The 26,611-nt window shown below is 40.1% G+C and overlaps 3 protein-coding genes across 7 annotated transcripts in view; all 3 read left to right on the top strand.

The window, feature by feature from the left end:
- Nucleotides 1-845, top strand: part of LOC124268866 (TOG array regulator of axonemal microtubules protein 1-like) — a 56,343-nt gene extending 55,498 nt beyond the window's left edge. For 2 of the 3 annotated variants that reach the window (XM_046703896.1, XM_046703894.1), the window contains one exon: nt 713-845. In XM_046703896.1, coding sequence (XP_046559852.1) covers nt 713-756 — 44 coding nt within the window. In that variant the 3' untranslated portion in view covers nt 757-845. The remainder of the gene's footprint in view (nt 1-712) is intronic. The other variant, XM_046703895.1, reaches the window with a different exon arrangement.
- On the top strand, nt 761-5,516 carry LOC124268868. Its single transcript, XM_046703897.1, has 5 exons — nt 761-891; nt 1,331-1,506; nt 2,401-2,669; nt 3,416-3,524; nt 5,429-5,516. The coding sequence occupies exons 2-4, from the start codon at nt 1,331-1,333 to the stop codon at nt 3,469-3,471; spliced, it is 501 nt and encodes a 166-aa protein (XP_046559853.1). The 5' UTR covers nt 761-891; the 3' UTR covers nt 3,472-3,524; nt 5,429-5,516.
- On the top strand, nt 5,493-25,438 carry LOC124268865 (TOG array regulator of axonemal microtubules protein 1-like). Of its 3 annotated transcripts, XR_006896361.1 has the most exons (15): nt 8,080-8,192; nt 8,446-8,656; nt 8,889-9,003; nt 9,132-9,278; nt 9,424-9,529; nt 9,822-9,908; nt 10,175-10,323; nt 10,696-10,854; nt 11,341-11,467; nt 12,037-12,128; nt 17,632-17,824; nt 18,093-18,312; nt 18,797-18,883; nt 20,738-21,272; nt 21,389-21,403. XR_006896361.1 is itself a non-coding variant. In XM_046703893.1 (14 exons), the coding sequence occupies exons 1-14, from the start codon at nt 5,597-5,599 to the stop codon at nt 20,995-20,997; spliced, it is 1,962 nt and encodes a 653-aa protein (XP_046559849.1). In that variant the 5' UTR covers nt 5,493-5,596; the 3' UTR covers nt 20,998-25,438. The 3 variants fall into 3 exon arrangements, 2 of the variants coding, with proteins under 2 accessions (XP_046559849.1, XP_046559848.1); XM_046703893.1 differs by lacking the exon at nt 8,080-8,192 and adding an exon at nt 5,493-5,605 and having other exon boundaries at nt 20,738-25,438; XM_046703892.1 differs by having other exon boundaries at nt 20,738-25,438.
- Nucleotides 25,439-26,611: the final 1,173 nt, after the last annotated feature.

The following is a 26,611-nucleotide window of genomic DNA, read 5'->3' as shown; positions in this document are numbered from 1 at the left end:
ACCATCAGGTTTCTCTCAGATATGGAATGTCCGAACTGCTGTCAGATCTGGGCAATAAGACCAGTGCTGGTTGCCTGTTCCTCAGTTTGGGACAGGACACACTTACTGCTGTGCTGCCAGTTATCTTGGAGTGTATCATGGCAGGATGATAGAGGCAGGATAGTCCGAGGGATATCGACCAAGGTTATCATGGTGTGTAATCCGAAGACTACTGTCCCTCTCACATCAGAAGTTATTCCTTGCCTCCTCCACAACCTATCTTAAATGTAGTTAACGAAGGGAGACTACTGGACTACACACTTGCATTGAGCCTGAGAATTACCTGAGGTTTTTACCTAAAAACTAACGATGCTGTCCGCAGTGAAGAGGACATCTGTTGAAAATGCAAATGATTCTCTGGTGTGATAGAAGCCCAACTGGCAATTTTATTGCTTAAATGTACTAGAGGTAGTATTTGTAGAATCATGCAACATGATAACTATTGTTTGATTTTGATGCATAAGACATTGGTAATAAATTATATTTTTGTAATCAATCTCATTCATGACAATAACTTATTTTTATAGTTCCTTATAATGTCTAATGCTGTACAGTCTAAAACAATTGGCAGTCATTTACAGCTTACTTAATTTATAGATAGGTGGTCTTGTGTTTGTTATGCTGTTAAATGTATGAGGTAGGAAAATAAGAGAAAGTAACTGCCTATTTCCAGATGAAGACGAGACACCAATCTACCTTAAACCAACTCTAGCGTGAGGGTCGGCAACAAGACGCAAATCCCCTAAGGTTCCTCCCATCAACCCTTCATCTTCACCATCTTACTCCAACATCAGGGATGATGACAGTGACAGTGCCTATGCTGCGTCACTTGATGATGTGGGTGGGCATGAGGTAAGGGAGATAACTCCTACTATATGTGAATTAGAGTGTTTCTTTGAGTACAGTGAAGTGTTTCTGTTGCTTTCTGTTCTATTATCCTAGATCAATGATGAGCACGACAATATGCAGTGCCTGAGTTGAAGTGCACTTATAAATTGGGAAAATAATTAGTTCTGTGTTTATATTTTCATAATAGAGGCAGACAAGTAGATTTTCATGCAGTATTAGTAATATGAGTTCTGAACTAGAAATGAATTATGGTTTTATCTAGATTTATGTTAGATAAAAATATATTCCTTATATCCAAATAATGAAAGGGTTTCTAATGAAGGGAGATTACTCTTCACATACTATTGTTTTGTGTCTTTATGTTGGGAATCTATATTAAGACAATTTGCGAAATAGAATTTTATGTGATACTATTATTTATTGGAAAATTTGTATTGACCAGATGCAAAGCTCGCTGCGAAAAATACGGAACAGTGCATCGAAGAAGAAAGCAGAACGACTGGAGAAACAGAGCAGTCGCCAGAGTCTCAACTCGTCACCGCCGTTCTCGGATAACAATGAAGAGAGTGGCATTTTCAGCACTTTGTCACAAAAGGATGAGGAAAATAGGAAAAAGGGGTAAGTCAGCAGTATGTTTAGTTTTACATGGAAACCAGTAGATGTGTTAATGTTTTTGTACACATAAAAAAATTATGTGTTTAATTTTTTGTTGCATAATGAAAGCCTTCAATAATAAATATAATTGTTAGGTTTTTTGGTGTGGGGTGGGGATGGGGTTCTCAGACAGGTCTGCGTCATTATCAAGTCCATCACTTGTTTCATTAATAGTTAGAATTTTATACAAAGAGAATTGGTAAATAATCCACATTGCCAATACATGATCATGGCAGTGAAATGTTACAATAACATATATATTGTAAGTGATAAGCTTCTCCCACATCTCCCCAATCTGTTTGGGATTCAGATTGAAAATACAATGAATAATAATGGGTAATAAGAAGACTGACTATCTTGGTACACTTGTACAGATTTTTGACATGCTGTTTATGTGTTATTGTAAACATCCTCACATTGTAGAACAAAATCAGAGCTCGTCTTATGCATGTATTATGTGCCCACAGTAGTCAAACAGTTGTCAGTGGACCAGAGGACCCTGTTATTGTTAGTCTGTTTGATATTAGATGCAATATGTGTGTTTTGTGGCAGTTTCAGATGTTCTCATGATCGAAAGTTTTATGATCATTGTTTTATATTAACATTGTGAAACTGTGTCCAGGAAATTCAGCCAAATTCATTGGTTAGTAAGGAACATTTGATGTGCATCTATGATAAACAAGCGCATCTGCTATTAAAAGACTCAAAACTTGTTAATTGGTTAGTAGGCAGAACAATTTGTTTCACTTTGTTAGTGTTCCGGGTTGTGAAATGGACATCATGACGTTCATGCTTAATTCCAAATATTGTCTCAGTGTCCAAATGATGATTTATTCACCTGTCGTACATTTCTTTCAGGAAAGGTTCCCCATTTGAATCAAAACCAAAACTTGCACGCAACAATTCCATCCGAAAGAAGAATGGAGATGGATTTGATATCGAAGGAAGTAGCAGCAATATCAGCCAAAATTACAACCCTGCAAGTGGGGTGACGTTCCGAGAAAACCGCAACTCGGATGTACAGGTAGTGGGGAAAGGATACAATGATGATTCCTCTTCCACGGACAGTCGGCCATCAGGCACAGTCAACAACAAGGCAGCTAGGGATAGACGCAGGGTCACCAAAGGTAGGAGATCGTCTGCTGTTAGTGTAAATTATGTTCATGGTGTTTGCTGCTTCAAACATTGTGCTTATGGAGTCTGCTGTTTGAGTGTGTTTGTTGTTTGCTGTCCACCATAAGTATTGCATTCTCACCTGCCCTTCTCACCAACTCCTGGAAACTAATCTCACCAAACACGTGTTGGTTGTGTAATTGGATATGTAAATATTATTGAATATGCTTGTAGCTTGTAGTTTTGTGTACTTGTTTGAGTTTGTAATTCACACTTTTAGAAATATCCCACCTAATTTTATGTGTATTTTTTTCTTTCAATTTGAAATGTAACATGTTTTTTATTGGTTAATTTCCCATACAGTGGCCTTTTTTCCTTGCAGTGTTTTCATTTACCACTGATTATTTGACTTTTGTTTAGAAATAGTGTCTGAATTGAATGTGTTTAAACATCTTGACAATTTTATAGACATGCAGTAGGGACAAAGGACGACCATGACCTGTTGTTAATGGTGTGACACTTTGATGTGTGTGTCTCCTCTAACTCACTCAACACTATCTCATACTTCATAATTCTGTTCAATTTCAGCCTTTCCACTCAATTATTGCAAATTTGTTCAAATTATCAAGTGATCTTGTGTTTGTTTGAAATGCCCCTTCACCACCTCACGTTGTAGTGTAACATTAGGTGGCACTGTCACGTTCCCCTCTCACTTGTCACTTGCACATCCCCTGTGGTCAGGCTGTCCGTCTGGTTGCAGGATCCACTCTCTCCCCCACTTGGTATGACTTCACCGCACTCATATGGCGCCATTGAAATCGACGATGATAAAACGCCAAGCCAGGAACATATCGCCCTCTTCGGAAAGGGTATGTTATCTGTTGGAGAGGGAGTTTTGTTTGTGCTTATGTTTGAATTTGTTCGGATGTTGGATAGCTGTTTGGATAATATCAACTGAAAAGATTGTTCTTTTCTTTTTATACGCTTATAATGACTTTGTTACATTTATCTTGAATCTTTATAAGTAAAAAAAGTATTATTTTTATTTTGGGCAATTCAATGTTTAGGTTTCTTGAAGCATTTAGTTATTTTATATGTATGTATATGATAATGGAATTGACAAGTAGCCTTAGAAGTTAGAATTGCATGATTAGTTTTGGTTAATGTACTTTGTCCAGGTTGATCGGCAGCTGTCAGTGATGTTTAGTCAGTAACTGATTAGTCTGCAGCAACCAGTTCTCTTTTGTCCTGAAATAATATCGTGAACAAGACTGTATAATGTCCAAAGCCCCTGCCAGTTTTGTTGGAACATGAAGACATTCTTTTCATCAAAAAGACTATTGAGCTCTTTCCTTTCCATCGCAGTCACCCGTGAAGATCCGAAATAGAATTGATCTTCAGTAACCCATGCTTGTCATAAGAGGCGACTATCAGGATCGGGTGGTCAGACTCGCTGACTTGGTTGACACTGTCATCGGTTCCCAATTGTGTAGATCGATGCTTATGCTGTTGATCACTGGATTGTCTAGCCCAGACTCAATTATTTACAGATTGCCGCTACGTAGCTGGAATATTGCTGAGTGCGGCGTAAAACTAAACTCACTCACTCACTCCATCTCAGTCAGCTTTTGTTGAATTTGATTTCTTGCCAACTTGATCCTAACCAAAAGGCTTGCCATGCTGTTGATACTGTCAGCTAATATTGACAAACTTTCTCATTGCTTTGCAATGTTATAGTTAATCAAACTGGCAAACAGAAATCAAGGCAGGTAGCTTGATATTGTGAAAAGCTGAGGTATTCATCCCAGGGTTAATGTAGGTTTACAGCAGTACTAGTCCCTGGAGATACACAGGATGGGCTTCCCCTTCATGTTTCCTAGATATTTCAGTGAGAATGTCAGTAAGTGTTGTTGCTGCTGCCCTAGTGTTACATGCTTCATGTCAATCCATGGAAGAGTTCTCAGTCAAACGCTTTCAAGCTTTCTGTTTGTTTTAAACAACCTTTCAACAGTTCCTAACACTTCTTTCATCACTGAGCAAGTCTTCAGTCTTATCAGAGTATCGATGAAGCTGCAACAAAACAATTATGGGGATGTATATATTAGTTAAAACAATGGAAATAGTACAGTAGAAATTATTAATTTGTCAATTAATTGACTGAAGCTGAAGAGTTATTTTTGATATAATTGAAGAGACAAGAGAAGAAAATGTTTCAATGAAGTTTGAGTGAAGGTTTATTGGAGCGGGTATTTACGTGTGTAAGTGTTCCCCTCGCTAAAGGTGTTTTGTCAGCTTTATTGATCTTTGATAGGATGTGTTTTGCTGTTTTGACACTTGTCACTAACACTTGACTCGTCATGCTGTCAACATGACGCAGGAACTAGGCTCTGCTGCCTGTATGTGTGCCAGCTCACTGCTGGAAGTAGGTACAATGTAATATGTAGGTATGGTTTCAGTTGTGCCACAACAAAAGGATTGGAGTCATTAGAGACTTGGCATGTAATAGGCATTTGTTGGAAAGGCTGTAGATGAGATGAGAACTTTTATGAGCACGTAGCCACCCTATTATCGTGTTGATGGTAATTGAAAGTTTTGCAGACTAAATGGATTTACAAGGGTATCTGATTGAATATCATTACCTAACGCACCAATATGGCATATAATCAATGAAGTATGAATAACACATAACCAGTGATTGATTAATATCCCAGACATTTTCCATTTATGTGATTTCTTAGTCAAGTAAAATGATTTTTGATGACCTCTGTTATAGGGATGTTTGACCAGCCACCTGCTACTACAGAGTACCCTGTGAGTGGGATGCAGTCTCGGGACCGACTTGACCGACGCTTGACGGGAGGGGATCCCAAAGCTGTTCCTAACGGGGTAGTCTGGGGTTGGGGTCAGGCAGAATGATGCTGATCTGGGCTTTGAAGAGGATATGGATGAGGTTAGTGTTAACTGTTGTCCAAGTAGTGTTATAGTCTGTGGTCATTTCCTGGAGGGAATTTGAAGGTTGAAAGTAGCAAGATGTCGTGTACAGGTAATCATAAGATTTGGTAATTTTTTCATTATTTTGTAAAGAAAAAGCTTATGAACCATTCAGAGGAAGAAAATTATTTGACCATACATGACTGTAGAAAAGCCTATCACATAGATAAGACAAGGTCTCAACCTGATCCCTAAAATCTGTATTAAAATGGTATGTCTGCTAGATGTGCCGCACCACCAATCTATGTACATTTACTGGTTGTGATCAGTCATCGGAAATAGAATATCAACAAATCATGTATTGAATTACTCAAGTTAATTCTGTTATTACACTATCTTATGACAGAACATCTTCGTGAAACCTCAGTGGTGACAATTTGTTCCATACATAAAAAGTGCTGACAATACACCAAAGTACTGCAACAGAACCCTAGTTAGGATTACAATCATTCTAAATATATAACAGTAAAATAACATTATACTGGAATATGTTCTCTTGGTCAATAACTAGTTTGAGATGCTATATTTTTTTATCATAGCATCAAAATAAACTTCTGTCATATTATTGGTTATGTTTTAACTATATCTCTGGTAGATGGGGAGAAAACGTCCACAGCTTTCGATACAAATACAAACTCCAGAAAAGAAAGCTCGATGAAAGCGTAACCTTGACATGAACTGGCTACAGTCACACATGTTATTTTGTATTACTTTGCAAGATGACTTGGCAATCATGGGAAGTTCTATTTCAACAATTCTATTAATTTTGCCAAATTAGAACTACTAAGTCTTCTTGTTCAAGGGTTTCTTAAACTTGGACTAGATTTTCCAAAATTCTCGCGACAAATCAGTAGGCACAGTCATCAAGCAGTGGTCCCCTGATTCTTGTATAAACAATGTCAACGTGTACATGACTGCACCTGATTGGTGGTTTGGTCAGTTCAAAGGATTTTTCCGTTACTTCAGTCAGTTCTGAGAGAACCACAGGTCTTTTTAGAGATAAAAGACCGCATCCACTGAAGGCTGTCTCATCTGACATTTGGTCCAGTGTCAATGATATTGAATTAATTGTTGACATAATACACAGAGCTCAGTATAGGATATGTTGAATATCATCCCATATGGATTAGACTGATAAGTGTAGTACTTCAGAAAGCTTCCCAGATGTAGAGCTGTTCCAACTTTGGCAAAATGTCCAATTGAGACAGCTTGGAGAAAATGAACTGTGGAAATTTCCCAGCAGCAGTTGCACATTTCAGCAATATGTCAGTACAGGTTATGTCAGGGTTGTAATCAATATCCTTGTCAGGTGTCCTCACTTCAACAACAATGTTGGAATCTGTTTTCCTCTATCACTACACTTCCTCTTAGGACTGTCAGTCTGCACAAATTACTGCAAAATATCTGATTTGATGCTGATGGTATTGACTGGTTGTGATGGTGACAGGCATTGTGTTCTTTTCTAGATCATCATGTGTTTATTAGAGGAGCCAAATAGCTGCTATATGTGATGTGATCCATCTGATCTGATATGGACTGTCACTGGATCAAGGCCATTGCAATTAATTTACTTTGTTTTGACGACAAGTTAATGATGAAAATAACATTTTGAAAGGATGTTTTTGTCAGAACTTGCTGGAAAGTAACCTCAGTCAGTGGTAAATCTTGATTTATTTGGGAGTTCTCAATTTGCTAATCAGCTTGTATCAGATATTACATGATGCAAGTTTTAGTAATGTAAAGCATAAGTATCAAGTGCTCATTGTCATCACCATGTTATCTGTTCTGGGATTGGTTTCATGCTTATATTTTATTAATTTGGCTTTCAATAGTGCTAGACTTACTGAAAAAAATAAGTTCCTAGCGCAAAAAAGTGACTGATTCTTTATGTATTCAGCATTTCTTGCTTGGCGCCATGAAAAGAGAGCCGTTTACATTTGAACAAGTTGTCCCTACCACAGGAGTAGTGAAATCTTTCAGGATGTTCTTCTCTGGTGCAGCACACAAACTGCCATTACTGGCTCAATGCAGGGAAGTCTGCAGTCAGATCTGTTCAGTATAGCACTTGTGATTCCCATTTTGATTCCCAATCAATACTTTGGGAATTAATCTGCAGTGACTATCTATAGAATCTCTTTGAAGGTTATTGTGTGCTCCCTGAATCCATATTCCCCTGGGTAAAGATGTATGAAAATGGCACCGTAACTTGCTAATAGCATTGATCTTGAAAACTGTCTTCGATGCTTGTCAGATCAATAGGGGGTTATTGACGTGGCAGTGTTTCAGTCTGCTGAAGAATATTGGCTCTGCTATTGATCGATTTCTTTTATTTAATTGACAAATTGATGAAAGTTTTGTTGTGCCTGTTTCTATACCTACGATACAAATAGCCGGAAGCATATTGCAAGATGTAATAGACGCTGAGGAAATTGCCGCTTATCGCTGTTAGGCACACTTTACATTTTCTGATGGACATGTACGGACGGCTGATCAGCTGTTAATGATGAGGACAGCATGTTGGATTTGCTAATGCCTGGATGATCAAGGTGGGGAGGGAGGGGGGGAGGTTGACTCAGGTCAGACTTTGTCATTCTGTCTTTGAAATGGTTCCAAGAGCATGTAATCTTTCTAGTACAGTTGTTATAGTTTCACCTGAAATTCATCTTTGGATTATTGAAGTGGCATTTAGTGCCTGTTAGAATATCTCTGATGTGGTTTCTGTAGTTTGATTAATGGCGGTATCATTTACTTCTTTTCTTAGGCTGATGATTGTGATTGACGTAACAAGTTGTATTTCAGGACCTGAATGCCAGCATGACAAAAACACTCCGAGAGAAGATTGCTGCCAAAAAGGAGCAGCAACGAGAAGAGGTGGAGCTGAAGAAATTTGAACGAGAGAAGAAAAAACAAGAGCAGGAGGAACGTCAAAGAGAAAAGGAGAGGAAGGAGAAAGAACGACAGCAGGAAAAGCTCCGACGTCTCAGCAGTTCAGAGAGTATTGGCCTTGATGGTAATGTTACTATGTGACTGATGTTAAAAGTAAATGTATTATTACGTTTAGTTTGTGTTTGGTTACTATGAGTATGATGTAGATATACACATGTACAAGTAGTGTTTGTGATTGTCTTCACCAAGAGCAAATCAATGTAACTTTGAACTGTATCAATATATGAGAATGCTTTTTCATCAGTTGATTAAATTGCCTGTATTAATGTTGACAGAGGTGTATTGTTGTGTTACAGGTTTAACCATATCAGGGTCAGGCTCCAACTCCACCTCAAACCTTGGCAGTCCTGCTAAAGCTGCTCCGCCAAAATTCACACAACCAGCCATAACTCCCCGCAAAAAGATCAGAACGTGAGAATCTACATATTGACAGTACATAACTGACATGCTACATAGATTCATAAGACCACATTTCTATCCGACTGGTCATAACTCGACTTTATAAAACTTGATATGGAACCTTTGTTTTGTGCTTTCAGTGCAAATGAACCTGTGTCTAGTCAACCGATGTCTGCCACATCCCACTCGCCCACGACCGAGTCCGAGAATCCTGAGGACTGGAAACCGTTCCGTGATGCTGATGGTGCTCTCCGTGAAGCTTTAAGGAAAATAGGCCAGGAGGACTGGTGAGCCCTTTAACACCAATTGGCTTGTGATTCATTTCACTTTGTCAATCATCCATTGTGAAGTAATGTTTTTGGAGTGGATAACGTATCAAAGCTTTGTTCCTACACGGATGTTTGTTCACATCGACATGTGTTGTTGTTGCAGGGAGGTGAAGGTGGAAGCCATTAACATGTTACGCAGATTGACTATTCATCATCCTGAGACCCTCTCCAGCCAGCTACATACAGTCATACTGGCTATCATAGCAGAGGTAGGGCAGTGGGGAGTCAGCAGTGCCTGAAATTGACTCTGAAAGTCAAGGGGACCTTGTAACCCAAGAATTAAGGGTTTAGAAGTACCATGAAAGAGATGAAGTATCCAAAGACTTCTTTTTGAATTGGTCCTCTCGATCATTCTTAATACAGGATTGTTAAAAGATTGATTCCTGATTGAATGTTTTGAAAAACCATGCTCACCTGCAGCAGTTCTCAGCTGTATTGTGACGGGAGTGTCTGTACTGTTGTATGTGGCTGGGTTATTTTGTGTTATCTGGTTAATTTCAGGTGAAGAATCTGAGGTCTCAGGTGTCAAGACTTGCTATCACATGTTTGGCTGAAATGTTCTCCAATCTGAAGAGGCAGATGGACCAGGTTTGTGTCAAGCTCTCATTCTTACTCATATTGATACCTGAATTTGACATGTAGTATTCTCAGGGATATCAATGACAGTTTCAAATCTTCGCACTGCCACAGAATGACAGTAATCTACAATAGCCCTATACCTATGCCCTATAGAGGGCATTAACCCTATAGAAAACTCCAGTGTCTAAAGGCTTAAGAAGCTACCAGATGCGTAACATGTTCAGTTAAATTGTGAACTTAAATGATTGGTAATGTTGATGATATTTTGAAATCAGGATCTGGATAATACAACAAAATGCCTGCTGGCCAAATCTGGCGAGAGTAACAACTTCATCCGCACAGATGTTGACAGGGCTCTGAAAGCCATGGTGGAGAATGTTACAGCAACACGAGCTCTCCTGGCTATCATCATGGGTGGATCTTCGTGAGTTCTTCGTCTTTGATTGGCAGTGTTGATAGCACCAAAACTGACAATGGTTAATTGAAATTGATTATTCAGCTATTTCTTGATGAATAAGTAATGTGATCAATACCTAGTTATCAGCATTGTCAGTAGTTGGGTAGGATAGAAGGTTTGTTTTAGGATCAATTGAAGGTGTCATGAAAACCACAGCTGTTTCGCCTGAAGCTATTTGTTCAAAGTTGGGAGAGTATTGTGTATTTTGTATACTCTCCATGTCTACTGGTTGGAATTGTGTTGACACACCTTCTATTCACAGTGTTGTTAGGCATTCCTTACACACGGTCCTCAGGAGAAAGTGAAATGATGGTTAAGATGTGATAATATGTGTTACAGTCACAAGAACAATGCTGTTAGACGCACAACAGCTCAGTGCCTTGTGGTTCTTGTGGAGAAGATGGGACCTGGGAAGATCCTCAGTGGTGTCAAGGACATCACAGACAGAGTTCTGCCGACAGCTGCTCAGTTTGCTTTGGACAGCTCTCAGGAAACAAGGTAGGATGTCAGTGTTGTCAGAACTCGTTTAAAACAGCATAAAACAAGGTACTGATGCTTGACGTTGATGGGGGGATAAGACTAGAATGGCCTAGTGTCTGTGTACTGTGTCTGAGGGGTATTTACATGTTAAACTGTAGCATGTTATCTAAGTGGCCATGCATAATAAGACTGGAAGTGTCTTGATGAGTACAAGTAGCCACATACATGCATTCACATGGCTAGAGGATAGTGCAATAATCTTAACTGTGATGGTAAATCTTGTTTCACCTCACCACTTCTATAGCAAGTTCTGATTTATCCAATTAAGGGATCTTATACTCACTTCAAACCAGATTCCCTATTCACACTAAGCGTGATGAGTTTGATGGTATTTTAGAAGTTGACCATGTGTCTAACAAGGAGGAATTACACTTTGAATAGGTCACTTTGAAACTGATTTTGTTGGATATTATGACTTCAAAACTGAATGTGCCTGATCTCCAGGTATTATGGCAAAAAGATCCTGTATCAACTCATGTCTCACCAAGACTTTGACAAGATGCTTACCAAGTACCTGCCTGCCAACACACTCCGCAGTGTGCAAGATGTTGTGGACACTCTACGACAGAAGGTATGTATCTCTGTTGTCTGTAGAGATTACAACAAGGATAGAAACAAGCACCAGCCCACTCTCGAGTTGGACCAACTTGTTCATGGAGGGCTCTGCCTGCATAGAGGATGGTATTTAGCCCCAAGTCACATGCATGTATACACATACAGATTTCTTTGTTTTTCAATTCAGTTTTAATGCTCAGTATTACATTTTTGCATTGAAAACAATCTTAATCTGAATCCAAAGTTCAACCAAGTTTTGCCCTATTGGTTGCCAGGGCATGTAGTTTAATCCTGATTCAATTTCTCACTGATTCTGTATGGGTTTGGGGGAAACTGCTTACATTATTAGTTCCAACACACGTTTCTGTATGGTTATGTTGCCCCAAGGCTGTCCCAAGTTCCCTATCCATGTCTAGAGACTGACTACTGAGGATAAGGTGGCTACACTGTTGTGGGTGACTGTGTTGTTGTAACCAGATAGCATGGAGGGGTTGGTTTGATGGGTACTGATTTGTTCCATGGTGGGATGTTGCAATACAGTTACAGAGCTTTTTTAATGCTCATCACTTTGTTCATGTCTTCTAGGGTTTGGGTGAAGTACCCCATGTAACGTCTTCAGCAAGGTCGGGTCAAGGCAGCCGATCCAGGTCATCTGTTCGTGGCGGGTCAGCTAGCAGGTATGGTAGTCAACTGGGTCGATACTCTACCAGCATGTCTCTGGCGTCTCGGAGCATGTCGACTCTCACCACCATATCCAGGTGAGAGTGGTGATGTGTGCTGGCGTGCTGTGACATACATAACAGTACCACCAGTCCTTGGATCACTACCAGCACATATACCTGCACATATACCTGCACATATACCTGCACTGGTGGGAGTCTGTCTGTTAGTGGACATGGGGAGGGGTCTCTGCTTTTACGTGTTATCCTGACATTTGCTTTGTTGCTACATTTGTTTCACAAGACATACACTTTCGGGAATCTTCTTGTTTGTCCATTATGAAAATATGCACTGAGACATTGTTTTAAGAAACATTCTAAAACCCATTGAGCACATGAGTGGAGTAACAAAACTGTGATGCAGGGCTGTTGTGTGACTGACAGTACAGCACAGTCTGACCCTGCACAGTCTCACCATTAACCATTAACGTTGTTGAACTTACTTATTTTTCCTTATCCTGACTCATGCTAGTTATGCTTGTCTCCTTCTTCTTGCGAATGATAGTGGAACACTTGAAATCCCTTGAAGTTCCTGTTAAAAAAGCGGATGTAAAATCACTCACCCAAGAGTAACGTCCCTTTCCTCCCTTTGGCGCCCAAATGGTCACATGATCTGCCATATTTGTCACTCTCTCCTACTTCGCCCTTGAGGACGGTTGTGAGAGCACCTGGGTCCCTATACGGCACATATCCATTTATATTTTCGGACCTTACATCAAAATTATTGCTGTATACGGTTTTTAGGATTATATTCTACATTATGGTTTGAAATTTGTTCTAAATTTTCCGTCGTTTGACATGTGTTTTCTTCATGTTTACAATTGATGAAAACTTGTATTCATTGTAGGTACCAAGTGTCTACGGCTGACCCGCATTTATTATGTCCTAATTGCACTGTTTCATGTTCTTTCAGCTCTCGCTGTGAGTACTGTGTAAATTTAAATTCGGTTGAATTTACTAATTACCTTTTTTCCATCCATAGACGTGCTAAGGACTGGGTACGTAGGTATTCACAAGTTATGTCTCAATCGAGTAATTGCGCTGATCACCGTGTGTTAACCACTGCTGCAGATATTCAAAATTGGAGTGAATTACTGAACATTTCTCAGGAGCAGGTCGATGTACCAGAGGTGAACGCTGGAGGCCATAAGAGATCCTCTACTGAGCTGACCTCATCGCTGATAAAGAAGGCCAAATCTTCAGCTTCACAGAAAAAATGGCTGCTACTATGAAGACTTCAGCAAAGTCTAAGATCAGCTCTACTCAGAAGACGAGGTCCTTCTCAGCCGAGATTGTTCCTCCGGAAGAAGCAGATGTTTATGATGATCCACCCATTCTCATACCTGAAGTCACCATCGTCAGTAAAAAGACGAAGCCTGCTTCTATAGCTACATCGGCATTGGTATCAGCGCAGACATTGACAGAAGACCTATCAACGCAGACATCGGGTACCAGAGATAGCAGCAGCGTCAACTCTTCATGAGGGCAGCGAGCCTTAGATGACGTCTCTTCAGTATCAGATGCATCATCCCTGCAGTAGTCTCTTCAGACAATGCGGAACTTCAACCCGGGACTGTTCATGCAACAGTTTACAGACCAGATGATGTCGATGATGGAATGTCGCCTTAAGAGAAGGCTGCGTGAAGGCTCTACAGTCTCCCCAGCACATCTAGATGAAGAGGGAAGCCTGCGCGAAGGCTCTCGGAAACGCCGATCTTCCCGATCTGAATTAGACGCTCCAGAGAGTGTTGCTAAAAAGTCTCCACGCAGGAAGGAATCAAGACGTTCTCCCGAACCCTACAGACGTCGCAGATATGAGTCGGCATCCGCATCGGCATCGGACTCTGACGCCCATCAAGAGCCTGCACGAAGACACTCCTACAGAGGGGAAACTACATCCAGGAATCCACCTTCGCGAAGATCTAGAGAAATATCTCAAATCTCCAGGAAAGATTCAAGATCACATCGGGATCGTTCGCCTCCGCGAAGCTTATCTTATAAAGCTTATCGCCCAACCCAAGCTCCTAGAGGTAACCCCGGAAGAGGCCGAGCACCCAGGGGTGCAAGAGGAAGCAAGCATTGAAGGCCAGGTTCGGAACGACTGGAGTCTTCCACCCCCAGCCGTTACTGTACAACCTTCAACAGTGGGTGGACGTCTTCAACGGTACTGGGAGAATTGGGGGATACTACAGGACGACTACGTATCCCAGATACTGCGCAGAGGATACAAGATACAGTTGGAAGCCACTCCGCCGCTCACAAGCAACCCGATGGCCTTCAACTACGCAGCGGACCAGATAGAGAAACTGGACGATGCTATCAAGACCCTACTCAACAAAGAGGCAGTAGAAGAGATAGATCAAGATCTCATCACCCCCGGGTTCTACTCCCCAATTTTCCTGGTACCGAAGAAGAATTCCAAGGAGAAATTTCGGCTTCCGCAGACCAGCAAAATTCAAGATGATACATCTTCCTCAGCTCCGAAATCTCGTTTGTCCAGCAGACTACCTCGCCAGCATAGATCTGCAAGATGCGTACCTCCACATCCCGATACATCCAGATTCAAGGAAATACCTACGTTTCCTTTTCAACGGACAGCACTTCCAGTGGAAGGTTCTACCATTTGGAATATCATCGGCCCCCTGGTTCTTTACTCGAGTGACCAAGCCAATCGTCACATATCTACATCGTCGAGGTCTACGCAGTGCTTTCTACCTGGACGACAGGATTCAAGCTCATCAAGATCCCAGTCAACTCAGACTGCAACTAGACTTCACCATCAAGCTGCTCACTCAACTAGAATGGCTAGTGAATCTCCTCAAGTCGGAACTGGAGCCGAAACAAGATCTGCAGTTCCTAGGAATTCGATTTATCACGCCGGTGAATCGTATAGTCGCTCCAGAGGATCGTTGGGTCAAATTACAACATATGATATCCAAAGCATTGCTCTCTCCGTTGACACTATGTGCTTGGCAAAGCATGCATGGTCTACTTACCTCAGCTCAAGACATGACTCGCAGAGGAAGATTACAGTTGCGCCCACTACAAGTATTCGTGAACGCCCACCTAGACAGCCTAGATCCGTTAATACTACCGGACAGCCTGAAACCATATCTCCTATGCCACGTGGACGTCAGAGCTGGTTTGCAACACTCATCTCTACGTGGATGCCTCCCTACAAGGATGGGGTGCGCACTTCAACAACGAAGTGGCAGCAGGGAAGTGGTCGAGTCATGATCAGAAATCACACATCAATCTGTTGGAGATGAAAGCAGTAATCAACGCTTTACAACATTGGTCCAGCATACTAAAGAACGCACGACTCATGGTACACACGGACAACTCCACAGTGGCGTTTTACATCAACAAACAAGGGTCAACAAGATCAACAAGTCTGCTACAACTCCGCTTTCTCTTGTTCAGCATAGTCGACGACCTGAACGTCTACATGAAGGCATGCCACATTCTGGGAGCAAAGAATGTCATAGCAGATGCCCTATCTCATCCACTACAACCATCCCCAACAGAATGGATGTTGCATCAAGAAGCATTCCAGTTCATCAGACAGACTGCAAACAAAGTGCAACAAACAGCTACCAACATTCGTCTCACCGATTCCAGATCCTCAGGCATGGGCAACAACAGATGCTCTAAGCATCTCATGGGAAGGACTAAACGCTCACGCGTTTCCGCCTTCTGCACTACTACCACAAGTACTACAGAAAATCAAGCAGACGACTACGTTGCAACTGATTTTGGTTGCGCCCTACTGGCCAGTGAGGGTATGGTTTCCCATCCTCATACAAGAACTCGGAAGTCCAACCCTGAAACTACCAGAGTGGTCGAACCTACTCATCCATCCTCACACCAAGCAAGCTCAGGGGAACCCGACACTGTTCCAGCTACACGCGTGGAGTGTATTAAAGCTTGCCTGAAGGCTAGGGGTACTCCGCCAGAGCAGCGAAAGCAGTTACACTAGCTCTATGCAGATCAACGTGCAACTTGTACGACGACAAGGGGCAGAGATTTGAACATTATGCAAAGAGGAAAGGCTTTACAACGGTGAAAGCAACACATTCTCAAGTGGTGGAATACTTATGTCATCTACGACAGACGAGACACTTAAAAGGTTCAACACTTTCAACGTACTTAGCGGCCCTCAGTACAATTATCACCATGAAAACGGGTATCAAGCTGACCAAAGTACCAGAGATTCTGGCACTACTACGCTCATTCAAGTTGGAAGACCAACAAAAGAAATTTAAGGCTCCTGCCTGGGATCTCAACGTTGTTTTACAACATCTCACCAGTGATGGCTACAACGGACATCTTTTGAGCTACTAACTCAGAAAACGCTGTTCCTGATCGCCCTAGCAACGGCTGCAAGGATGTCTGAAATACATGTTCTGGACTTTGAACAAACACGATTTGAATCAAGACATCGTGTACATCTGGGACTGAGATGGGATTTTATCACCAAGAACCAACTGCCTGGTCAGCCTGACAGACAGTTCCACATCACAGCACTATCTACAGTAAATCTCACCCCTTTTATCACGTGACTTGTGAAAACCAACGCTCTGGAGAGCAATGGCTATAAGTCCATGCACACGTCTAAGACAGACTAGCATGAGTGATAGACTCTGTACTTGTATAGGACATACTCATACATGAAGAAGGGTCGCATCTCCGCCTGATGCGGGCATCAAGAGATGGAGTTGTATTAGATAACTAATGGTATATTAGTATATCTAAAATCCACACGAAAATGTCAGGAGAATATTCGGAGAAATCTGACAAGTTGTGGTCCCCCCAGACTCATCAGAGAAGCTGAAAGAATCTTTCAGTGCCGTCATAAGTTCCCAAGGGGGATAATACAGGACGTAAATCTATACCAAGTGAATCCAGAACGTGGCTTGACCCACCACCGTTTCCGATGGATTCTGCCAGCATAATTAGCATGAGTCAGGATAAGGAAATCCGGGTGTCGGGCTTACATACGGAGAGAGTGACAAATATGGCCGATCATGTGACCATTTGGGCGCCAAAGGGAGGAAAAGGACGTTACTCTTGGGTGAGTGATTTTACGTCCGCTTTTTTAAAGGGAACTTCAAGGGATTTCAAGTGTTCCACTATCATTCGCAAGAGTAAGGAGACAAGCATAATTAGCATGAGTCAGGATAAGTATAAAATATCAATTTTAGTCAGGAAATTACATGTTGTTGGAACACATTATGAAGCTAGTTGTGAATTATCTCTCAAGTTTTAAAATCTGTTGAATTCATCAATGTCATGTTAATTGTGTGTCTTAAAATCTCCTTATTTAATGATTATCAGAAGAAAATCTTTCCTTCAAGATGGTGGGCATTATGAGCTCTTGTGTGATAAATGTTCTAAGTTAAATGTGTAAACTTCATCAATATTTGAATATCTAACGTCTTTTTTTCTTCAATATTGCCAGTTCTGCCGAAAGTGTGAACACCCCCCAGCCAAAACGAAAGTCAGTGCGCACTGATGAGGCCACTTTGGACGACATCCGGGAGATGATCAGCCATCTGGGTTCCAATGACTGGAAGACGAGGCTTGATGGCATCACACAGTTCCAACAGATGGCAGAATCAAACCCTAATGCTGTGTCAGCACAGCATGTAAAAGTAGGCTTGTGAACTGGCAGCACTAAAGAGAAGAGGGGACCATATCATGGGCTCCCCATAGATACTGGAGTATCCATATAGATAACATGTCACATGCCTTCATCCATTTTCTGTCATGAGCTTTCTCACACGAGGAACATATCTAACATAATGATATCAGCCCTTGTACCAGAAACAGTTACAAACATGTTACATGTTTTGAGGAAATTCACTGAAGCAATATATTGTTTGCAAAAGACACTCTGTTATTGTGTTTTCTTTCTTGTAGATATTTGACAAGTTCCTGCCACGCCTGCAAGACTCCAACAGCAAGGTGAATCTACATGCGCTGCAAGTGATGCTGCTAGTCATCCCTATACTCAAGGACTGCATGCTCAGCGGCATCCTCAACATGGTCATTGGCAACGTCGCTCCTAACCTTTCTTCCAAAAATCGAGTTATCTACACAACAACGACTGACATCCTGGAGTGCTTTATTGAACACATGGGTAGGTAGTCCTGGAGTGTTTGTGCAGACCTGGGCACTATTGTTTCTGGGACTACATGAAACATTACTTGATGTTCACCATGTAGGCTTGTCCCTGTGTTTCATCTCGCTCACTCTGCTGCTGCTGCTGCAGCTAGTTCAGGAAAATGTTCAATATCATGCAATTTTAGAGAACAAATGTAACTTTATTGCCACACAAAGTGTTCTTAAGGGATTAAAATCCATACATGTGATTCACAGAAGCCAACAATCCTCCTTGCTGATATTTCTAAACATTATCATAGGTGGCTTCAGAAGTTCATCATCATCTAGAATTATTCATCATATGTATATGATACGTTTTGGTGCAACGTAGAGGTCAGAAGCTCACAGCGCCAACATTCAAACAGCTACATCCTACTGTATTCTACTGTTTGCTGTAATGTTGTTGGCATGTATTCATGGTGTACCCATTTTGTATGTTATTCACACTGTGTATGTTACAGATTCATCCTTGTTAATCCAACCATTCGCCAACCAGGCCCAGGCAGTCAGTGCTAGGAGCAAACCAGACATGGTCCTCAAAGTTGCATGTAAGTTTCCAGTAAACCCTCATATCTTGTTATCTTGTACATGTTTATGTCAGTGTAGTTAGTAAGTACTTCGCAAATGTGGAAAAGAGAGGATCTTTGAACTGATTCTTTGTCACATATTGCATTTCTGCTAATTATTCTAGATGTTGAGTGGAAACAAATTTTCAAACCTGCGTTTCAGGTTCCTGGCCTCATAATACCTCACCCAAACACAACCTATTCACAGTGGACCCTTCCATATGCCTGAAGCATGTGCAGCTTGCAGTTCATAACTAATTTTATAATATTTCATAACTGATATTTTGAGACAAAATAGCAACTCCTGCCTTTCTGGCCGTTTTTGTGACTATCTGCAAACACCTAAATGAACTCTTGGGACTTCTTCTCACATGGTTGCTTATGTAATGCTGATGCTATTTAATACACATCAGACATGCAGTAGGATTGAACACCTTTAATGGTCTCTTGAGTATATTTTTAGATACAAAACACAGGTGAAATTTTTTCCTGAAGGATTCTGTGACCGAAGTACAGTAAACCTCCCTGTGTTTATTGGTTACAGGTTTATATACAATCCCAAAGGGATCTGTATGTCCAAGTACAAGAAGTTTTAAATGAGGAAATGTGAACTCTTTTTCCCTCTTTTGGTATAGTATGAGTTCGTGGACTCCATGTATGTCACAAGGTTGTAAATGTATACAAATTGGCAAACACCTCTGAGCTGTGGGATAAATGCAATTATTACTCACCCGTTAAAGATATTTTACTATGTTATTACACGTGTAATAACATCGCGTGATGCCAGTAGGTATGACGTCAAAATGGTTTACAGTAATGACGTCACAATGCTAATACCTCTGTCACAATAGTATTAGACCTTGCTTGACTCGTGGAAAGCTGAGAGTCATCATACTATTAGGAAAGAATTACATTGCTCGATATTATTTTGCTAATGTTGGGTAAGTAATAAATAAAATACTAAACGATATCCCGTGTAATACCATATTTATGAAACTTGTGAATGGTATTGGTATCTAACTCGCTTTCGCTAACACGTTAGATACCAAACCATTCACTCATTTCATAAATATGGTATTACACGGGACATCGTTTAGTATTCTCTATTAATGTGAGATAGAACAAATTATTGAAAAGTGATGAATTTCTACTAAATTTGATTTATAAGACTTACTCAATCTCAGAAGGTTCACATCAAGCAGGCTGACCCCGCCTTAGCTTGTTAACCTTTTGCACATAGAAGAGAATGAGCAGATCGGAAAAGGCACAGGGCTCAGCAAGAGTGTACTGCATATTCTTGTGGATGGGTCCAGAACGAATGGGTCGTGTTTTGGTGAGATGTTGAGGCCAGGAACATGAAAGACACTTGTTCTTAATTTCATATTGGCTCTGCTTTATTTGAAGTAAAATCACCCGTGATGGTCCGGGTTAGAATGTGCCTTCAGTAACCCATGCTTATCTTAAGAGGCGACTAACGGGATCAGGTGGTCAGGCTCGCTGACTTGGTTGACACATGTTATCGGTTCCCAATTGCGCAGATCGATGCTTATGCTGTTGATCACTGGATTGTTGATTATTTACAGACCACCGCCATATAGCTGGAATATTGCTGAGTGCAGCGTAAAACTAAACTCACTCACTCACTCATTGAAGTAAAATCAGTTATATGAATTTTATTGTTTAAATTCATAATTCTATCCAGTTAGAGCAAGATATCTTGTGTCATAACATGAATTTCCTATCAGTGGGATCAATTCTGTCCTGTAGTGCTCAGTATTTATGTTCATTCTGGATAGACTGCTATGTTGTTTACGCTGTGACATGTTGTTTCCACAGACCTTGTTGACAAAGTTTACTCTAAGAAGCAGAAACAGGTGATCCTCCACGTTCTGCCTCTACTGTGGCATCTCCTGGGCGCCCAGAACAGCAGTGGTGCCCTGCATGGCGGCAGCAGTGACTTGCGCCACGCCGTGTCCTCCCTAGTGTCTGTCCTGTATAAACACATGGGCCAGAGTCTCGTGGAGAAAGCCAGCTCTGACCCCAACGTCAGCACACGCCATCTCAAACTGCTGCAGGAACTTATTGATCAGTCATAACGCCAACATCAGCATCAGACATTACCATGTAGTTTTGGAGGTCATTGATCAGTCAGGATTCCTTGAGCACCAGACAAGTTTATGTGTTGGGGCTGATTGACCAGGAGGATTATGTACATTGTCAGTTACATCATACCAAAGGAAAATTGTTGTGTTGCACTGGATACTCAGCTTACTAATTGTGAGAACCTATGGGAAAACATGTTATATTTTCAGGTGATCATATGTTAATACCCGAAGTTGTTGACAAGATATAATATTAAAGGAGGACTGAAGTTGGAATTCCGCATAATCTTCATTGTTTTAAATGTTTTTCATATAATATTTTGGCAATACAATTTTTGTTTGGAATTTTGGGAGAGAAGTTGAAATTAGAAACTTGTGAAGGCAGTGGAGGACTGATGTTAGAAGCAGGAGTTGCATTGTTCCTTGTCTGTCCAGGGAGAGTGTACAATCAGCTGCACTGTGCCAGAAGGCAGGTGCCCTTCAGTTCTGGGCCCACTTGCACAAAGCGATCTTAGCGCTACAATGATTGTAACTCCCATTCTCCAACATAGGCTTAAGAGTTCTAAGATGGCAGTGGGCCCTGGCATGGGAGAACAACTTGGATTTAGCAGTGTGAATATTCCTCAGGAGTATCTTGTCAGTGATGCAAGACAGCTGTACTTTTTGCTGCCTGTGTGTTTAGCTTCTACACATATTGTGTATGTGAATTATTTGCACGTTCTTGAAAAGAAATACCTGTTTTTTTATAGAAATTCTCTTTGTCAGTTTCTCTGAGTAGAGTAGGCACCTGTACCTTTCAGTACAGAAGATATTGATTTATCTTTGTGTCAATATATTGCAATCAGATCCACTATCATCCTGGTTTTCCTAATCTTTTGTCAGTGTAGATATGGTGTATAAATATCAATTGAAGTCAGGTACATTTCCCGAAACCAGTGATCTATCTGTACATATCTGGATAATATTGCATGGTGTTTGTTTCAGGTCTTTGTGTATATTTCCAATCATGGTGCATATTTCACTATTTAACAATCTCGTCACCACAGATCTGCTCAGGTCTTGTATATGTTTATTTTAGTCTATTTATTATCATCATTGGTCTCAGCAGTGATTACCTATGCATTCTCTGGTTATGCCTTGTTTATGATTACAAACATACAAAGTGCTCATGCATTTTCTATCTTAAATGATAATATTGATTAGGTATGATCATTTTCACTAGATATTTTATGTTGTATGTCTTACTTTGTTTACACTAGTTCTGCAGGTTTATGTGTCTTTTTAATCTTTTAAATCTTTCAAATCTGTCATTTCCAGATAGGCATTACCAGAGAATACATTATTAATTATAATTTACCTCAAGGTTTCCCAGTAACTAAAGTTGAGAGAGAAATGTGAGTTGATTTGGCAACATGGTTGTAAATGAAAGCAATCTTGGTACCTTTTGGTATGTTATAGTTGTCACTGACCATTGTGTCTCATGTTTTAGCATTTTAAATGCCCCTAACTGTGATATGTTGAATCTATGTCATCTCCATTCCAGTCTGTGATCGCCCCTCCGTCCAGGTCAACATGCCGTGACCCTGCTTGTTATAGATATCACACCTACTGTTACCATGCTCACGTGACTCCCAGTTGTCACCTGCTGATGGAATACTCCGGGACCATCTGTTACATTATTTGAAGGTTGTAGAGATTTGTCAGGTCACATGAAGATTATTTTTGTGATATGGAAATTTATAGAAATATGAAAACCTCCAGAAAGAGTCATACATCTGTTGTTTGGTTATTTCATAGGATTGTTTGAAAACAGTATGATAACAGAGGATGATTAGGGTTGATATCAGTGATACCCTAAATATGAACACCATATCAGTACCATGTGACTTGTTCATGAAAATCTGATTTTATTTCCAACTTTATCACTGTTATGATTTTTGCCTTTTCCTTGATGGTGATTATTATTGCTAAGGTGATACTCATGTCCCTCATTGTATTCCAAGGCTGTGTGAAGCATGTTAACGGTTGGTATGAATTGAAGGCATGATTTAGTCATTTTACTGATCCCCTCTAGCCTGGCTCTTCTAGGCTTCGAGTTGTATATTTACTTGTGACGCTTCTCAACTGTTTAGTGAAGAGATTTGTACAGAACATTATGTACTTGTATATATTCTACATAGTGACTGACAATATCTATGGTTGTAGATAGTTTAACTGTATATAGTGGGACTGAGTTGTGCATAGATACAATACTGGATTAACCAGCGTATCTACCATGCCCTCATTCATCAGTATTGACAACATTGACGGCTTGAATATATATTTTAAGTACCCAAATATGTACAGAACTATATATATTTATCGTTACAGCTTGCTGTTTGTTATATGGTGTGTCATGTTAAGCCTGTATATAACCATTGTCAGTAAGCCTCCATTGTGATATAGGAAGTTAGTGTGATGCTATACAGTATGTACATCACACAAAGTGTACAATTATATATTTCTTCTGAATTGGTATTTCAAATTATATGCCTTTTCATATGATTTATGAACTTGTCATTTGAAATTCTGTGTTCAAATTGTCACTCTTTTGATTTCGGAATACACATTGTACTTAAGGTTTGTACATGATTAATATTTCTGCATTTAATCAGTCATGTTTGTTTCCATTTCTGAATAGTTGATCTATCAGTAGTGTTTGACAAATTATTATTCTCTCTAGTTTTTGATGATTGTTTGCATTTTCAAAAACATTCTTGTCACATTTAGTTCCTTGTACACTTCCATATTTCCCTGTACTTGTGGGGAAGTTGGCCACAGTTTGTTGGTAAAGGATGGAGTGCCTGGTTTGCATACTCTATAGATGCATATCTCATTACTTCTCACACAAGTGCTTGTTAAATATTTTTGTTTCCATGGAAAGAATGACTAGTAAGCATTCTCTAGATTCACTGTTGATATTTGTGTATAGACACAAACTATTTATTGCAAGATTGCACTTATGATCACTTAAAGCAAATGACATTATTGAAGTTGAAAGCTAACCCTCCGTCCAGATGTGTATGAGAACTGCAGGTTGTGTTTTTGTACAGTTCTCTCACCAGATAGCAGTGTGAGCCAATCACTAATATAGGAGTGTCCATAGCGATGTTCACGAGTTACACCTATATACATGTACCAGCATTGCCTTTCAGTGTTATATACTGCAGCTGATTTCATCCGTCCCAGATACTTACACAAGTGTGCGGCCACAGGTCTATCAAGTGATTAAAGTTGTGATATTTTTATTGTTTGTGTCACTCGTACATTCTTGTCTCCCACAACGAAATGTAGCACCACTCACTCTGTGGCATGGGTTTCATAGTTGGGAATATTACATATACTTGATGATTATCTTCAGCCAAAAGATGCTTATATGGAATTTGAAAATATTCATGTATATGTTTATCTTAATAGCAATCAATACTGGACACTTGATTAAGCAAGCATTATGTTCATTTGATATAATCTTCTTGAGTGATGTATCCACATATCACATACTACACACAAAGGCTGAAGCTGTTCAGGCAAACTCAGGACAGCCAGCACAGAATAGACAAATCACCAGTGTTCAAAATTAAGTGAGTTCAAGGGTTCATGTCACTAGGCAAATGCAGGGGTCCCTCAATTGGAGTGTTATTGGAACAAAGCACAGAACATCCTTTAATTTTACAGCAAATACAACCTAGGTTTCAAGTGAATAAATTATATACCTCTCACACCAGCAGACGAGTGAACTGCAGTATTTGGGTTCAGCATTCAAGTTTCTGGTCAAAGCATCTGACAATAAACCTTGGGCCGGTTCACTCTGTTTAAGATTTGATAGACATTGGAATAATATTCATTTTAGAAATAAGTGACCAGGAATTGTCGTCTGGTTTGTCAGTCTTAGTGTTGGCTGCCTAGTGTGGTGTATTCATTCACTATGTACTATATATTTAGTATGATAATCAAACAAAGTCATAAGACATGTTTTAATCATGTATTCAAATAATTTTGGTAAATAATGCTGACTTAGCAGTATCAGTACTCAATCTTGTTAATTTGATGGATAGTTGAACACAATATGTAACATCAATTGCTGCATGCTGTTTTAATGGAAAGGTTATGTAGTACACAGGATTTGGTAATATACATGTACACCCTTATTCCACCATTGAACTGTTCTGAACACATGTCACCACACATGTCAAGTGGTGACGTTAGATCCTTTGGCTTCTGGTTTGGTGTGTATTTCTAATCTGTCAATGTGGTCATTTACTGTTGTGTATAAACTCTCTGTATGCAAACACAGAGAACATGAATACATGCCAACATTTGACCAATAGGCTTGCTCAATTTGACTTAATCAGCTTCTTGTGATCATAACATTGATGGAAATAAATGATAAACATGACATGTATGGTTGTTTTTGATGGGATTGGTTGTTAAGGCACCATATTGAAACTGAAGATGTTGCAAGATTTAAGACATTTGTACTTCTTCATACTAGAGATTGGTGTGCAATTGCATGTTCCTTTGCCAGAAATGCTTATTGCGGGACATATTCAGCAGTTTTGTTGATACACTGTCCAGTATGTTCACAAGTGGTGGAAGTGGAGAGGGAAGTGAAGTTAGATATTGGATGGGTGAATACACAATGCCTTTCAGAAAGTGCTCAAATGCAACATGTTATATTTGTGATCAGTTTCTCAGTAAAGTACAGTTTCTAGTGCTTTCTTCTAGAAATGGTGACAAAGTCAGCAAAGCTGTTGGAGCTCTGTTTTGAAGAAATTGGTTTTCAGTGGTTCTTCAGGTGTCATAACTCCTCTGCTGAATGTCAACCTGACTGAAGACCCGTGATGAGGTCACCATCTGACATGCAGTGTGTACTCCTGACATTCAAGTCAATCTTGCCATTTGCATCTCAGAAGTTTATTTTTCACAGCAGCAGGTCTGATGGAAGGATCATTTCAAAATTCAAAGCTGCAAAATGGTGGATTAATTACATCAAAAACTTCACAAAATAGTTTTATTCAATAAACAGTTCAACTGCTGGCTACAGACCCCACACTTTACTAGGACCTCAAGTGTGATGTCTACTCAGTGGTGCTGGGGAAATCGACCAAGAGAATCTTTTGGACTGATTCTGAATACTGAGGTTACAAAAAGCTTTCCATTTCCTAAATCCATTGAAAATGCAACTTGCGAAGGTGTTCTAATCTCACTCTATTGCAGCTGTATCCCACAGCAAAGGTCAAGATCAAAAACAGACTTGCTCTCAGCTTTTAGAACAGTATTTTTAAGGCATTTCATTTTTTCGTAAAGATATCTAAAATACCAAACAATGCATCCAACTAAATATATTTCATACCTCCTGCTGTAAAATAGCATCAATATCACAAAAAAGAAACTGTTTAAAATGAACAACAAAACAACGCAAAGGAAACAAATAAATAATATCTTATCTTTTGACCTTGAAAACAGTTCAGCTTAAAAGCATAACTTGTCATTTCAGTATTTAAAAATGGAAAGAGCCAATAAATAGATAAATATATTAGATGTTCTGACCATTTGAAACTAATGAAGA

Source organism: Haliotis rubra, unplaced genomic scaffold, assembly GCF_003918875.1.
Source record: "Haliotis rubra isolate DU_JTF1 unplaced genomic scaffold, ASM391887v1 Scf140, whole genome shotgun sequence".
Taxonomy (NCBI): Eukaryota; Metazoa; Mollusca; class Gastropoda; order Lepetellida; family Haliotidae; genus Haliotis; species Haliotis rubra.
Note: the sequence above shows the minus strand (reverse complement) of the source record. Positions and strands in the feature narration are given on the sequence as shown.